Raw genomic sequence first — 14,722 nt, 5'->3', positions numbered from 1 at the left:
GGGTACATATTTTCTAGCCACTCAACGGTCAGACCACAAATCTATGAATTATTCCATTTTTCATTTAGTCTAATTGGATATTAAAGAGAAATAAATCGTCCCAGTGGGCAAGGTCGGGGATGAGGGCTGTTGTGTGAACCGAATGCGGTCGAAAGCCCGGATTATATATACTGTCTACCCTGATGCCTCGCAAGTCGCGACAATCAAAGAATGTCATTAGTTTACAACCTTACTTCCACACGTTTCCTTCTTTTTTCTTTTTTTCCCCAAAAGGAGAATACGCTGTCATGATTACTCGTGTTTAAAAAATTTTCACTGGCAAAAAAAAATTATACATGAATAAATCGCTATTCCGGGGTATGTAATTGCAATACTCATAGAAAACGCCTCAGACGAAATGTCCAGTGACGAATGCATCCTGACCCAAGAACAGTTGTATGTACACCATATGCGCCGGGAGCCATAGAAGGAAAACCGAAAGAAAAAAGGGAGGAAAAGATAAGAGCATCTCATTCAATCAGTTCGTCCTTCCCTAAGTATGCGGCCATGGGGTCTTCCTTGGCCAAGCGACTTCGTTTATAGGATTCAAGTTCCTCCTCATCAACTCCTAGTTGCATCGCACGCAGATCTCGTTTTCTCGTGTCTGATTCACCCTTTTTGGTCTCTTCACTTGCTTCCTCTTCTTGCTTTCCCGAATCCGCTGTACCGTTTGCCTCGGGTTCGGGTTCTTCTTCTTGCTCTTCCAGCAACATCATATTCGATGCCTCTTCAAACGCCTTCTTGCCCTCCTCGCCTGTACAGTAGCTGTTTTTCACGGTAGAGTGACAGCAAGCGTAGCCCCATTGGAAGTTAGACCACCAGCTTCCCCACACCGACGTGTGGTTATTGATGAGCACGTCCTCTGCATACTTCGACTTGGCCGCTCTCTTTGGCGCTCCCTTAATGGCTCCTGTTTCGTCGTATTCGACATATCGCTCATTCTCGATAACAGCAGCGTCATGTGACGGAGCCGCCTTCAAATGTTCTTCGCCACCATATTTCTCAAGGAGCTGTTTCCGTTGAGCCTCACGTTTGGCTTCATTTTCCGCCTTCTCCTTCTTTCTCAAGATTTCGCCAGAAGTTGGATTGGCTTGCAGATGATAAGATTTGTCTCCCCGTTCCTGCGCCTCCCATGCGAGGCGTTGCGCTTTTTCGAATTCTGCAGCATCACCAGATGCCCGTACGAAGTTCTCCTCGGCTACAAGTGCTGCTGCTTGATCTGCTTGCGCGCCCATATCAACCATTTTTCTTGTCTTCGGATCATACTTGGCTGAATCAAGGTCAAGGTTAAGGAGATATTTCGCCGTATCTTCGCGAATTCGCAGATTCCGGGTGGCTGTACTCTGCTTTCTTCCCATGTCCGATTCCTCGGCGTATCGGGCCTCTTCCTGTTCATCGTCACTCTCGTCCTCGCCATCCTGAGATTTGTTCTTTTTCTCAGCTTCCTGCTTCGCCTTGCGCTTCAAGTTCTCCAGCTCTTCGTATTCCTCAACGACCTTCCGATATTCTGCGGGGTCATATCCGTTCCAACGGTCCCGCTTCGCATCCCAACCAAGCTCGACCTTCTGAATCACTTCGTCTGGTTGTATATCCTTCCCTGTCCATCGAGCTCCGAGTTTCCGCGGCCGACTCAAGCATTCCTTCGTTTTGTGTGTCATTGCGCCGCAGTTCTCGCAAGCGCCCTTTCGGTATTTCGTAGCAGCCGGACCTAGCCGTTTGCCTCTTTCATACCATTTCGACTGATCCGATGTCGACTTCTGTAGACGCTGATGCTCTAGGTAGTCATTTGCTGAGGAGTCATCGTCGACGTAGAAGGGCTTCTTCGAAATGAACGAAGGAATGTATTCGTTGCGCTCCTTCGACGCCACATCGGTAGGCCTTCGCGACATCGTGGCAATATTTGAGGAGCCGATCTCAAAACTCTCAGAGATAGCTCACTTGACACTCACAACTAGGAGTGTCTCTAGTCCAGGCGAATAGAAAAGATGCGGTTTGGAGAGCAGAGGTCGATGGAGAGGCGGTGGTTTGGAATCGCCGACGTCCGAGATAGGTAGTTTTATATCACGTGACCAGGAGTCTGTCGTGTGGCGCGGCAACTCGGCGGGGCGCGCCTAACTAATGCACGTCATGTTCGCCTTGTTGATAGCGGTATGCGACGCGAATATCGAGTAGATTAAAGGCAAAACGATGCCAGAAACGCTTTTTCTACACAGTCTCAAGTCGTTATATAACATTTGCGTGCATTAGCCGTTACGCAATGTTTTTCAGATTTTTATCTTTACCATCCTGAGAGCCGGGATGGATATCTTTCGAGTTCGTTTGAATTGTATCGATCATTATCAGGCAACTCCAACGGAATTCGACCCTCCCGTGCCATATGGCGTCGGTATATCGCAAAGAAATGAAAGGCCAAAGGTACCTGTCATTCGCGCCTTTGGGGCGACTGAAACAGGCCAGAAGGTCTGTGCCCATATCCATGGTGCCTTTCCTTACCTCTATATTGAGTACAAGGGAAGCCTAGAACCAGATGAAGGTCGGTACGATTTCTCTAGTATGCAAATCAGTTTTGCTTAAAGCTATATTGTTTTAGTGAACACCGCCATTCGTAATCTACATCTCTCAATCGACCATGCTTTGGCTGTTAGCTACCGTCGGAACGCATACGAGGGGAAGACGGCTTACGTCGCCCACATATCCCTGGTCAAAGGGATACCCTTCTATGGTTATCATGTGGGATATCAGTTTTATTTCAAAATATACCTGTTGAACCCACTGAATATAACCAGGCTCGCTGATCTCCTACGTCAAGGGGCTGTGTTGAAACGTCCTATGCAGCCGTATGAAAGTCACCTTCAATACATACCGCAGTGGATGTGTGATTTCAACCTGTATGGCTGTGCGTACATGGAGTGTGCGAAGGTCAAGTTCCGCTCGCCGGTTCCAAGCTATCTCGAACTTTCCAATCTGGATCATCGTTGGCATGATCGCTCAATACCTAGCGAACTCATTTCGAACGAATCCGAATTACCGAAGCAGAGTCATTGCTCCTTGGAAGTGGATGTCTGTGTCCAGGATATCATTAACCGGCACGCTATAAAAGAGAGGCCGTTACATCATGACTTTGTTGAGCGAATACATCCTCTATCCCCCGAAGAGAAACTCGTTCACAGTATGGCCGGTTTGTGGCAGGATGAGACGCGAAGGCGTAAAAAGAGACTTGGAATTAAGGATCCTGGAAGCAGCCCTTTCGGCCCGGAGGAGCTAGTCTCGATGTCTGCTAGCCCCAGAGACCAGAACACAGGTGGCTGGATCCACGAAGACGAGTTCTGGGAGAAATTGCGTGAAATTGTTGAGGAGGAAAAGCGGAAGAGTGATGGCACAAGCGTCTCTTTCGAAACATACGTGAAGAAGGATCCTCTCGAACATACGGTCAAGACTGCACTTGAGAGTGTCGAGGATTTGTTTCCACAGAAGCTGGAGCCTCTGAATCATGAGAGCAATCACCTGCAGGATGGAGCTATGGATACTGGTATCGAGGTTGATGAAAATACAGCGCTCTCATTTGAATCGGATGATCGATATGACTATTCAGATGACGAGGTCTCTGTCCAGCCAGATTTCGGATTTGTGCAAGATGATCCTGCTCTCGAGGAGCTTGGTGTTAATTCAGACTCAAATAATGACGGACCCAAACAATGCGATGGAAACGGTCTACCCAAACCTGACGGTTTAGCTCGTCGCAGAAGTACCACAGCCCGTATCAGAGAAACAGATGGGATGCATAATGCAGAATTTGATCCCGGCGCCATTTCACGACCGCAGAAACGATCAGATGGCGAAGAAATAAACGTAGGACATGTGGCAAAACGATCGAAACAACTTAATGGCGAATATATTCACAATCGAGAAACTTATTCAACTGCCACTACGGACACAGGAATTTCCCCGTTTGACACTCCCGCAGCTTTGGGGGATGTTGCTGCTCAAACTAATCATCAAAGTAGTGCAGACGGCATGGTCAAGCCACTTCCCCAACCAAAGCCGTCTTCCTCGCAGAGGATGCTCCCGGGTAGAGCCTCGAGTCAAAATCAGCGGCTTTCGTTTCCGGTTGTCAAGGACCCTAATGATCCTTTAACACTGTTGCGCTTTAGTCAAAGTCAGAAAAGCATTTCTTCGAAACCGACTTCTCAACTCTCCCAGGAGACGGAGAAGGTTTCCGCACAAGGACATCGTGAAGACTCTCAAGCTAGGTCGTCTTCGCAGTTGCATTCAACAAATAGCGATCAAACCCTGCAAGATTTCAATACAGATGACCTTCTGACGGCCTCTAAAATTCATGATGCGTTTCACATCCCTAGGAATCGCAAAATCCTGTGTTACTGCCACCCTTGTCCCCGGCCTAGTGAAATAATGTCAACGATCAATGACGAAGGACGCCCGACAGTCGTTTATCAGAAGGCCTACTATAGTGACGAGAGTGATGTTCCTGAGCGGCAGCGGGAGTATGCGGGACGTGAATTTCGTCTGGGGAGTGATACCTTACAATACCTACCTGAGTTTGATAGAACAGGCAGGTCGCCTTCACTGCTTGGAGAACAGATTCCTCCATCCGCTACCAACCTCGAAAATCAGAGAAAACAGGATCAGAAATTGCGCGAGCTGTCTTCATGTCGTATATGGGAATTTGCTCAGGTGCCACCACGTCGCTCAGAAGTCGTAGAATGGTTCGAAAGGGAAATAGCGCATCCAAAACAGGACTCATCAAATGGCTCCCGCCGTCTGCCTGAAACGAAGCCAAACGTATTATGGCAGATTGAGGGCGCGACACAGAAGGATCCACACGGGTTCAAATACTCCCAGAAGCAGGGGTCCACGAGTGTGGAACACCAGACTCAATACATGAGCGTAATGAGCCTTGAAGTGCATGTCAATACTAGAGACTCTTTGGCTCCAAATCCGGAAGAGGATGAGATAGCCTGTGTTTTTTGGTGTCTCCAGTCCGACGACGAAGATCTCGATGTTAACAGTGCCCTGGACGGCGTTCATGTTGGAATCCTTGCCCAGTCGGGATCTGATGCCCTGGGAAAAGTAGCGCGGTCTATAACTGTCGATTTTGAACGGGAGCCAACGGAATTGGATTTGATCACTCGCCTGGTTGATATCGTGCGATACTATGACCCGGATATTCTTACGGGCTATGAGGTGCATAATAGCTCTTGGGGATATTTGATTGAGCGGGCGCGGTACAAGTACGACTTGGATTTATGCGACGAGCTCTCTCGAGTCAAAGCACAATCCCATGGTAGATTTGGTAAAGAAAACGACCGCTGGGGTTTCAACCACACCTCTAGCATTCGGGTGACTGGGCGACATATGATCAACATCTGGCGTGCAATGAGAAGCGAGCTCAATCTCTTGCAATATACGATGGAGAATGTTGTCTTTCATCTGCTACACAGGCGAATCCCACACTACCCGTTCAAAGAGCTAACGGCGTGGTACAAGAGCAGCAAGCCGCGGGACGTGATGAAAGTCATTGAATATTTTGTCTCCAGAACCCTGATGGATCTGGAAATTCTCGAAGCGAACGAGCTAATCCCCAGAACTAGCGAACAAGCTCGTCTGCTGGGCATCGACTTTTACTCTGTTTTCTCTCGTGGCTCGCAGTTCAAGGTGGAGTCCCTGATGTTTCGAATCGCCAAGCCCGAAAATTTCATATTGATCTCTCCAAGCAAGAAGCAAGTCGGTCAACAGAACGCTCTTGAATGTCTTCCTCTGGTGATGGAACCTCAAAGTGATTTTTACACCAGTCCGCTTGTGGTCTTAGATTTTCAATCTCTGTATCCGAGTGTCATGATAGCATACAATTATTGCTATTCAACCTTCCTCGGCCGACTTGTCAGCTGGCGTGGGCGGAACAAAATGGGGTTCACTGACTACGAGAGGCCACCTCGTCTGCTGGAGCTCCTTGGGGACAATATTAATATTGCTCCTAACGGAATGATGTATACCAAGCCTGAGATACGGAAGTCACTTCTCGCCCGAATGCTAAGCGAAATCTTGGAGACTCGTGTCATGGTCAAAAGTGGTATGAAAGTCGACAAGGATGACAGGATTTTGCAGCGCTTGCTCAATAACCGGCAATTGGCGCTCAAGCTGATTGCCAACGTCACATATGGCTACACGTCTGCCTCGTTCTCGGGACGAATGCCATGCTCTGAAATTGCGGATAGTATTGTCCAGACAGGACGAGAGACCCTAGAAAAGGCGATTGCCTTAATACACTCTGTCGAACGCTGGGGCGCTGAGGTGGTGTATGGCGATACGGACAGTCTCTTCGTCTATCTCAAAGGACGTTCACGGGACGAAGCATTCACTATTGGGGAGGAGATTGCCCAGGCCGTCACTAAGATGAATCCTCGTCCGGTTAAACTCAAATTTGAGAAGGTTTATCATCCATGCGTTCTCCTGGCGAAGAAGCGATATGTTGGCTTCAAGTACGAACGTAGAGAACAGACAGAACCCGAGTTCGATGCGAAGGGGATCGAGACTGTTCGTCGAGATGGCACACCGGCTGAGCAGAAGATTGAAGAGAAGGCCCTCAAGATTCTTTTCAGGACGGCAGATTTGAGTCAGGTCAAGAGGTACTTCCAGAGTCAATGTTCGAAAATCATGCAGGGCAAGGTGTCCATCCAGGATTTCTGTTTTGCGAGAGAAGTGAGGCTGGGAACGTACAGCGAGAAGGGCTTGCTTCCTCCTGGAGCTTTGATCAGTGCCAAGAGGATGCTCATGGACCCTCGTTTGGAGCCCCAATACGGCGAGCGCGTGCCATACGTGGTGGTCACTGGTGCTCCCGGGTCGAGACTGGTTGATCGCTGTGTCGCCCCCGAAGTACTTCTTGACAACCCGCATCTTGAGCTCGATGCCGAGTATTATATAACCAAGAACATCATTCCGCCATTGGAACGTATATTCAACCTGGTTGGGGCGAACGTCCGCCAGTGGTACGACGAAATGCCGAAGTTCCAACGAATTCGACGCATCGAGGGCGTGGCTACTGCTGCTGGGGAGGCCGGATCCTCCAAAAAGACCCTTGAGTCGTACATGAAATCGTCCGCTTGTATCCTCTGCAAGGATAAACTCGACGATGCTGAACTCCCCATTTGCAGCTCTTGTGCCAATCAACCTCACATTTCCCTTTTCACCCTAACGTCTCGCCTCAAGCAGGCCGAGAGGAGAGTCAACGATCTTCTCAAGATCTGTCGGTCATGCATGGGCGTTCCATTTGGCGATGATGTCAAGTGCGACAGTAAGGACTGTCCAGTATTCTACTCGAGGACAAGGGATATGGCCAATTGGAAGCATTCGAATGCCGTCCTCGAACCCGTCATCAGGATGCTGGAAGAACGGAGCGAGAGCGTCTTGGAATGGTAGCAAACGACAGAAGACACGGAGGGAAATTATAATATGATCAGGAGATAGGTTTCTTTTAGATAACCGCTGGCATGTGTATTTGGCTGTTGCATGTTGGAAGGGACGGTAGGCAGTGATACCCCGGCGTCTATTTCGGAGTTGTTTGGTTACCTGAGTTAGTCGTGCTTTCTCTCTGGGACGAGCTTGGTCTGCTAATCTGATATGGTTGTTCCTTCCTCATTGGTATGTCCGTATGATAAAGTATACAGTAAATAAAATTTATCACGTGGCTCTAGCCTCGTGTACTGTCTCCGGAGCACTCTTGTCCGGACCAATGTGAGACATGTCCGTACTTCTTAATCATCTCGTGGTTCTCCATAGACCTGCAGTCTGGCACCAGGACAATGGGCCGGGAACAGACCATCCCACGGGGTGGCTAGACTCGGAACAGGGCCGCCGGCGCTAAGTCCTCCGGTACGCCGTCCTCCGTGTTGAGCACAATTAATTGCAGAATCCCTGCACTCCACCCCTTACAACCGGCCTTATTCCTTCTGATCCCAATCTCATGATGGCGTGCGTATCAAGATTGACTAAACAACTGGGTAAGTTCCTTTTTTCTGGACAGGCTTTGACAGAATCGTTGGCTAAAGACATCCAACTCCGCAGCCTGAGTCCAGTTCCGATGGGTCTCGAGTCGGTCACACACGAGCCTTATTCGGCAAAGGATCGCCGATGGAAACTTCCATCCCCCGCAGGAGGAAAAAACTGGGGAAGCCTCGGGGTTTCCCCCGCACTCTTCAGCTACCATCCCGAGAACCGACCAATCCCGGTCTCATAACAGGCCGGAGTACAGTACTCCGCTGTCATCCTAGATTAGCTTGGGCCTAATCTTAAAACAAAGAAAAGCTCCAATTCGGGAAGGACGGGGAGCTGTGTAGCCCGGGTAATTGGCTCGTGCGGATGAAGTATAAAATGGAGGCCGTTGGCACTTGCAGGGATCCTGCATATTCCGTCTTTACATGGGTGTTGAAAAGTGCCCGCGACAGACAGTTGCATGGCAGTTTGACTGTGACGGTTAGTTGAGGGAGACCTGACCATCGGCTTTGGGAATCCATGATGGCGTCCGTATCGGACCTGGAGGGCCAGGCCTCCAAGGCTGGCGGCTTTCAGCTTGTATACAGGAATCCATATCTCTTTGGAGTCGCGTTGGTAAGCATCTGGGCAATTTATGGACGATCTAACGGCTGTACCTCGCTAACTTGATTCTGCACAGTTTTCGACCTTGGGTGGTCTGTTGTTTGGCTATGACCAGGGTGTCGTGTCCGGTATCCTGACGATGGAATCGTTTGGAGCTCGATTCCCTCGGATCTACTCTGACAGCAGCTTCAAGGGATGGTTTGTCTCGACGCTTCTACTAAGTACGTCCGGCCGATATCCAATGATTATACGTTCTGTTTTCCATATCTACCCATCTTCATCCGACTAACAGAGCTAGATAGCTGCGTGGTTCGGATCTCTTGTCAATGGTCCTATTGGGGATCGCCTTGGACGCAAGTGGTCGATGAACCTCGCCGTGGTTATCTTCGTCATAGGCTCAGCCATCCAATGTGGTGCAGTGACTATTCCAATGTTGTTTGTCGGTGCGTATGACACGTTTCAACCAAGACAGCCTCCGAAGAGAAGTCATACAGCTGCTCACACGATATCTGCACGCCAACAGGCAGAGCTATCGCAGGATTCGCTGTTGGGCAGTTGACGCAGATCGTTCCCCTATTTATTTCTGAGGTAAGTGTGTCATGCATCTACCAGGAGAAAGCAGCTCTTTTATTCGATACTCAATCTTCTTAGATCTCTATTGCCGAGATTCGCGGCGGTCTGGTTGTCCTCCAACAGCGTAAGTCCCCGAGCCAGAAACAATACGAATGGTTCAACAGAATCCGACTAAAGAAATCTTGATTAGTGTCAATCACTATTGGCATTCTCATCAGCTACTGGATTGATTACGGCTCCAACTACATCGGAGGCTCGCGCTGCGCTCCTGGTGTCCCGTATACCGGAGGCACTCCGGACAAACCAGCCTTTGATCCCTACCATGACGTTCCCCCTGGTGGCTGCACCGGACAATCGGAGGCCTCATGGAGGTTGCCCTTTGCGCTGCAGATTCTTCCCGCCCTGACGTTGGGTATCGGAATGCTCTTCTTCCCGGACTCGCCTCGATTGCTGCTCATGAAGGAACGCGACGACGAGGCCCTGGCGACCCTGTCGAAGCTTCGTCGGACATCTCGTGATGATCCCGTTCTCGTCAAGGAGTATCTCGAGATCAAGGCCTCTATCATGCTTGAAAACAGCTTTGCAAAGGACCACTGGCCCAATCTGTCTGGCTTCAAGCTGCACCTTGCGCAGGTACGTCATTGCAATCAAGACTAAACGCGACATGATCTCTTGTTCTGACAGATTCTTTTTTCTTTCGTTCTTTTCTGCAGTACTTCTCCCTTATCAGCACTTGGGCACGGTTCAAGCGCCTTGCTATCGGCTGCTGTGTCATGTTCTTCCAGCAATTCATGGGCTGTAATGGTATGTAGTTACACATAATTCCTTCAGCCATGGAGAAAATAATCGGAAAATAACTTGCTAATGTCGATTGTTCATTCAGCCATGATCTACTACGCTCCCACGATCTTCGGGCAGCTGGGATTGAATGGATACACGGTACGTTTGTCCTGGTCTTCAGAGAGAAGAACCTGTCCACCTAATTGCTTTATTTCCTGTCGCTTAGACTTCCCTCCTTGCCACTGGCGTCTACGGCATCGTCAACTGTCTCAGCACCCTTCCAGCCCTGTTCTGGATCGACAAAGTAGGCCGTCGGGTCCTGCTCATGGCCGGCGCCATGGGAACCTGTATCTCCCTCGTCATCGTCGGCGCCATCCTCGGGGCTTACGGGTCCCGACTGGTCGACCACAAAGCCGCTGGATGGGCTGGTATCGCGTTCATTTATATCTACGACATCAACTTTTCGTACTCGTTCGGTGAGTGAGCGACTTCAAAGACATGTGGACGGAAAGTACGACCATTTTGGCATTACTAGAAGCTAATCAAGTTATGTGTACATACATACAGCTCCCATCGGCTGGGTCCTGCCCTCTGAGATTTTCAATCTGTCGATCCGGTCCAAGGCCATCTCCATCACCACTTCTACGACTTGGATGTGCAACTTGTAAGTCTCCATAAAAAAAAGAACGAAAATATGACAATGAAGATAAAAGCTAAGATTGCGATCCAGCATCATTGGACTAGTTACCCCGGATATGCTCGCGGCCATCACTTGGGGCACATATATCTTCTTCGCCGCATTCTGCCTGCTGGCTTTAGGGTTCACCTACTTCTGCATCCCAGAAACCCGAGGCAAGGTACGCATCCGCCTTCGAATTCGCTGCACATCAAATATTGCCGTGGTGTCTATTGCTGACTTTCTTGGAATAGACTCTCGAGGATATGGATCTGATCTTCGGCGACACTGCTGCTCACGAAGAAAAAGAGCGCATCGTTCACATCGAGGCTCAGCTGCGTGGGACTCCCCTCGTCAGCGAGGACGTGCTGAAACAAGACATTGCGCACCAGGAGAACGCGCACAATTTGTGTTGAAATCATATCAGCGGATAATGACGGCTCACAGCAAAAGTTGCCTTGCGCCGATCAACAGTTTTTGTACGATGTTTCGTCAGATCCTGTCCAAAAAAATATTCAAAGCGACAGGAAAGATATCCCCATCGTATAGGGGACACGGTAGCTGGGGGGAGAAAAACTTGTCGCATAATATCCATCACCGAAATAATTTTTTTAAGACGATCTCCGAATCTTCATGCTGTATCTCACTTTTTTTTTTCGAATGACGGATACGACGTTAATAGTAGGAAGACTTGTTCAGGTAAAGTTGTCCTGAGGAGCAAAGTTAACCCATTCCGAAAAGTCCACGCCCGCTCCAACTCCTCCATAATCATTTTGGAAGAGCCCGAATGCAGTATCGTTGAACAGCTGTCCCGATGGCTGCATCAAAAACTGCTGCTGTGCTTCCGACTGCTCGGCGCTGCTCTGTGCGTAAACCGGGGAGCAGAGACGATTGATAACTTCCAAACAACGGGCAGCCAGACGATTGTTCCTCAAAGATGGGTGTGTCAGGAGCGCCTTTGTGGTTTCAATGTCTTGAAGCCAGGAAGGCGCCTCCGGAGAAGTAGGTTCTGTCATGAGGAAGATGATAGGGATGGTCACAGCTTGGAAGAGGAAATATCTGCTCGAACAAAAAGCGTTAGCTCGAGAAATCAATACATTACCATGGCCCGGGAGGGGGGAGGAAACAAGGAAATGGGAGTCGCGTACAGCATATACCACGCCCCTAGCCGAGTGCAAATGTGGGTCTCCATGAATTCCGAGATCGAAGCTATACTAGACCTCGCATTCTGCAAACATACAATTCGGCACTCTCTCTCAGCTGGATCTTCTTCGCCTTCGGGAGGTGCGTCCGATGACCATCTTTCGGATGCCCAACGCAGGAGGATGGGCCGACAGAGAACAATTCGAAGATTCCAGTCGCGCCACATCAGACGGTTACGAACCAACGCCAGCCAGTCAGGCTCAGCCGGTGAGCCTTGTTTTAGGTATATGGGCAGTTCGTTGTACCAATCATCCATGGGCTTTTGCAACTGCAATGTCTCTTCTGCAGTCAAAGTCGGGCTTGAAATTAGACGCTGGTAAACCTGATTTGTTTTAAGGTGAAACTTCGATTGTGCGATCAGGCCAGTATACAACGTTGGTCCGTCCACTTCCGCGGGTAACGTTGTAGTCGCCGGTGTCAGAGACTTGTGCCAGAAACAAGTCAGCTTTCGACATTTTTGTGACAGAAGGAGCCTCGATAAATACCTCGTCATGAATATTAAGGACTTGTTTGCAATCCATTATGCAGTCTTCGGGGAGGAGAATTGGACGCCCGAAAGTCTTCGCTGCGCCGCTGTCAAATATAAACACGCCCCACCAAATTCTTCGTCTGAACTCCCTCTGGAATAAGCTGATTTTCCAATACGGAAACTCCTTGTGGAGAGCCAGACTCATAGCCATCCGAACTGCCAGCCCCAGATAGTTCCATCCAGTGTTTGGCTTGTCACGTTTCTGTGCATAATTGCTGAGGAGGAGCAGTGCTTGCACCAGAGTGAGATTTCCGGTCTCGAAAACGGACGCCTGCTGCAAGCACTTTCGGGCTTCCTGGTAGAATGAGATGTCTAAGTCTGAAGTGTCATCGCCGATGCTCCACGCCCCAAGCGCCAATATCGTATTGAGAAGAACCTGCCATGCGTGGCCATGTGGGCGGGGCACCTGTTCGTGGTATTGCGCCCTGAAAGTAGCTTCGTGGACGAAAGGATAGCTACTATGATAATTCAGAAAATAAGCATCTATGAAGGCTTGTTCAACAAGTCCCGATGGCGCAGAATTGAACAGCTGGGCTTTCAACGGCACTCTGTTGGGCACTATATTGGGCTTGGCGCCCACCGTTGGGATATTGAGATCAAAACCATGTTCGCGAAGGGCGCGAAGAGGCACCACACTGGATGAAGATCCTGCAACACAAAGTGAGCACTTGTTGAATAGAGGATTCCGAAATTATATAATTCGATGACTTACCGAAATATCCTGCCCCCTCTGGCCGAATCGACAGGGCAGCCATGCCGTCAGTCAAGTCACCGACTGCAAGTTCCTTTTCCGCCCAGTCAAAGCCATCCGCCTGTTGCGGTAACGCTTCTGATGCTGGTTCGGAGCGTTTACTGTCAGGCCTAGCCTGTGATGAATTTCGAGTCGAAGACGGCGGAGATGAAACCGTCTTCGGTTGGGATCCCTGATCCTGAAGAAGGGAATTGACAATGCTATCCAGATCGCCCCCTGGAAATAGCCTTGCAAATGCTTTCTCGAACGCACTCAAGCGCTCCTCGACATAAGTAAGGTGTCTGATATGGTGAGTACTATGAAGAGGACTCCGGAAACTTGCAAAGAGAAAGTCTTGGTACTCACTGCCTTGTCAGAGGACTGCGAATTACTTTTGGACTATAAACGCATTCCTTCTGCAGCTGCCTGCACTGAGCACATGCAGGGCGCTCTTTTGAGCACTGTGGGGAATAGATAGAATCAGGCCGTGCTCCTTCTGATAAAGACGAGGAGGAGAGAAAGAGGGATCTTACCCTTGATTTTCGTGCTCGACATTCATCGCACTGAATGAGTGATGCCATGTCAATCGTGCTGTCGATTGTGATGGAGCCACAGCAGAACTTACAGCGTATGAGTGCGAATCACGGGAAGAGCTCATTTTCCTAGAATATAGATGAACCTGCTAAGCGAGTAACAGGGAATACCTCGTCGATAATAGCAATTTCGAGTCATCTATAAATACATGTCAGCAATGATTACCAGGATACAACCAGATACGGAAAAACGCATGGGATTTCATGTCACGAGGAAACACATATGTTTTTACATCAAATCGCAAGACATTTCAGATAAACCGGAGAAACAATCTATATCAGATCACACTTTACGAGACGAAATAGAGCGGAAGGGGAAACGGAAATACGAAGACACGAGCTTAATAGTACATAACCTTCCCAACGACCAGAAGCGACAGAAATACTGAAAGAACTCACAATTTTGAAGCGACAGCAGATCACCTTCACATGAGGAATATCAAAAGGCTCAACACGAGTTTTCTATCGGGTGCAAATGCTCTGGACTTTCAGTGCAAATTAATAATAGAGTTTCTCCACGATGTATCCGTGAAGTGGAAGTGGACTACGGAGTAGGTACAGACAGTCGGATCATGTGACGCTTCGGAATAACGATCATCCCTCCCCTGATGTCACGTTCTTCTCCCGAGGTCCGCCTCTCCGGTTCTGCAGTCTCCTGAGCTCCGTGCCGGCTGCAGAAGTCTGTCTAATTCATGAATTTCCTCTTTCGGCATCCATCTTATAGACCTCCAACTACCCATGTTAATCGTGTGATATAACAAATAGATGTGCCCCTTCCCTGCTGAGAGAACACTAGGAAAACTTAAAATTAAAATCATATGTATGTTCAATCCGATACTTCGCTCTAGGGTCCCCTAAATCAATTTGGCTCAGGTTCTAGATTTAGCTGCTTCGAATAAATTAAATTGTTGACCTAGCCATTCGACTCCGAATGATGCTGCCTATATGCCGTACATACTCTGAACGTTGCTGCCTGCATCACACATGTC

General features: G+C 49.1%; 4 protein-coding genes across 4 annotated transcripts; 2 read left to right on the top strand and 2 right to left on the bottom strand.

The window, feature by feature from the left end:
- Window positions 1-509: 509 nt before the first annotated feature.
- T310_9305 (mRNA splicing protein) lies at window positions 510-1,928 on the bottom strand (the record flags this gene model as incomplete). The annotated part of the gene is made up of 1 exon (XM_013468286.1): window positions 510-1,928. The coding sequence occupies one exon, from the start codon at window positions 1,926-1,928 to the stop codon at window positions 510-512; it is 1,419 nt and encodes a 472-aa protein (XP_013323740.1).
- Window positions 1,929-2,337: 409 nt separating this feature from the next.
- On the top strand, window positions 2,338-7,473 carry T310_9304 (DNA-directed DNA polymerase; the record flags this gene model as incomplete). Its single annotated transcript, XM_013468285.1, has 2 exons — window positions 2,338-2,572; window positions 2,630-7,473. The coding sequence occupies 2 exons, from the start codon at window positions 2,338-2,340 to the stop codon at window positions 7,471-7,473; spliced, it is 5,079 nt and encodes a 1,692-aa protein (XP_013323739.1).
- Window positions 7,474-8,568: 1,095 nt separating this feature from the next.
- T310_9303 (MFS sugar transporter) lies at window positions 8,569-11,094 on the top strand (the record flags this gene model as incomplete). The annotated part of the gene is made up of 12 exons (XM_013468284.1): window positions 8,569-8,661; window positions 8,726-8,870; window positions 8,952-9,092; window positions 9,173-9,237; window positions 9,301-9,346; window positions 9,413-9,855; window positions 9,936-10,026; window positions 10,106-10,161; window positions 10,229-10,478; window positions 10,570-10,666; window positions 10,733-10,859; window positions 10,933-11,094. 12 exons carry the CDS (start codon window positions 8,569-8,571, stop codon window positions 11,092-11,094), a joined length of 1,716 nt encoding a protein of 571 aa, XP_013323738.1.
- A 279-nt stretch (window positions 11,095-11,373) lies between these two features.
- On the bottom strand, window positions 11,374-13,798 carry T310_9302 (C6 transcription factor (Gal4); the record flags this gene model as incomplete). The annotated part of the gene is made up of 5 exons (XM_013468283.1): window positions 11,374-11,737; window positions 11,827-12,203; window positions 12,253-13,058; window positions 13,123-13,442; window positions 13,674-13,798. 5 exons carry the CDS (start codon window positions 13,796-13,798, stop codon window positions 11,374-11,376), a joined length of 1,992 nt encoding a protein of 663 aa, XP_013323737.1.
- Window positions 13,799-14,722: the final 924 nt, after the last annotated feature.

This window comes from Rasamsonia emersonii (genome assembly GCF_000968595.1).
Source record: "Rasamsonia emersonii CBS 393.64 chromosome Unknown ctg1118621762051, whole genome shotgun sequence".
NCBI classification, from domain to species: Eukaryota; Fungi; Ascomycota; class Eurotiomycetes; order Eurotiales; family Trichocomaceae; genus Rasamsonia; species Rasamsonia emersonii.
This window is presented reverse-complemented; position numbering and strand designations above follow the sequence as displayed.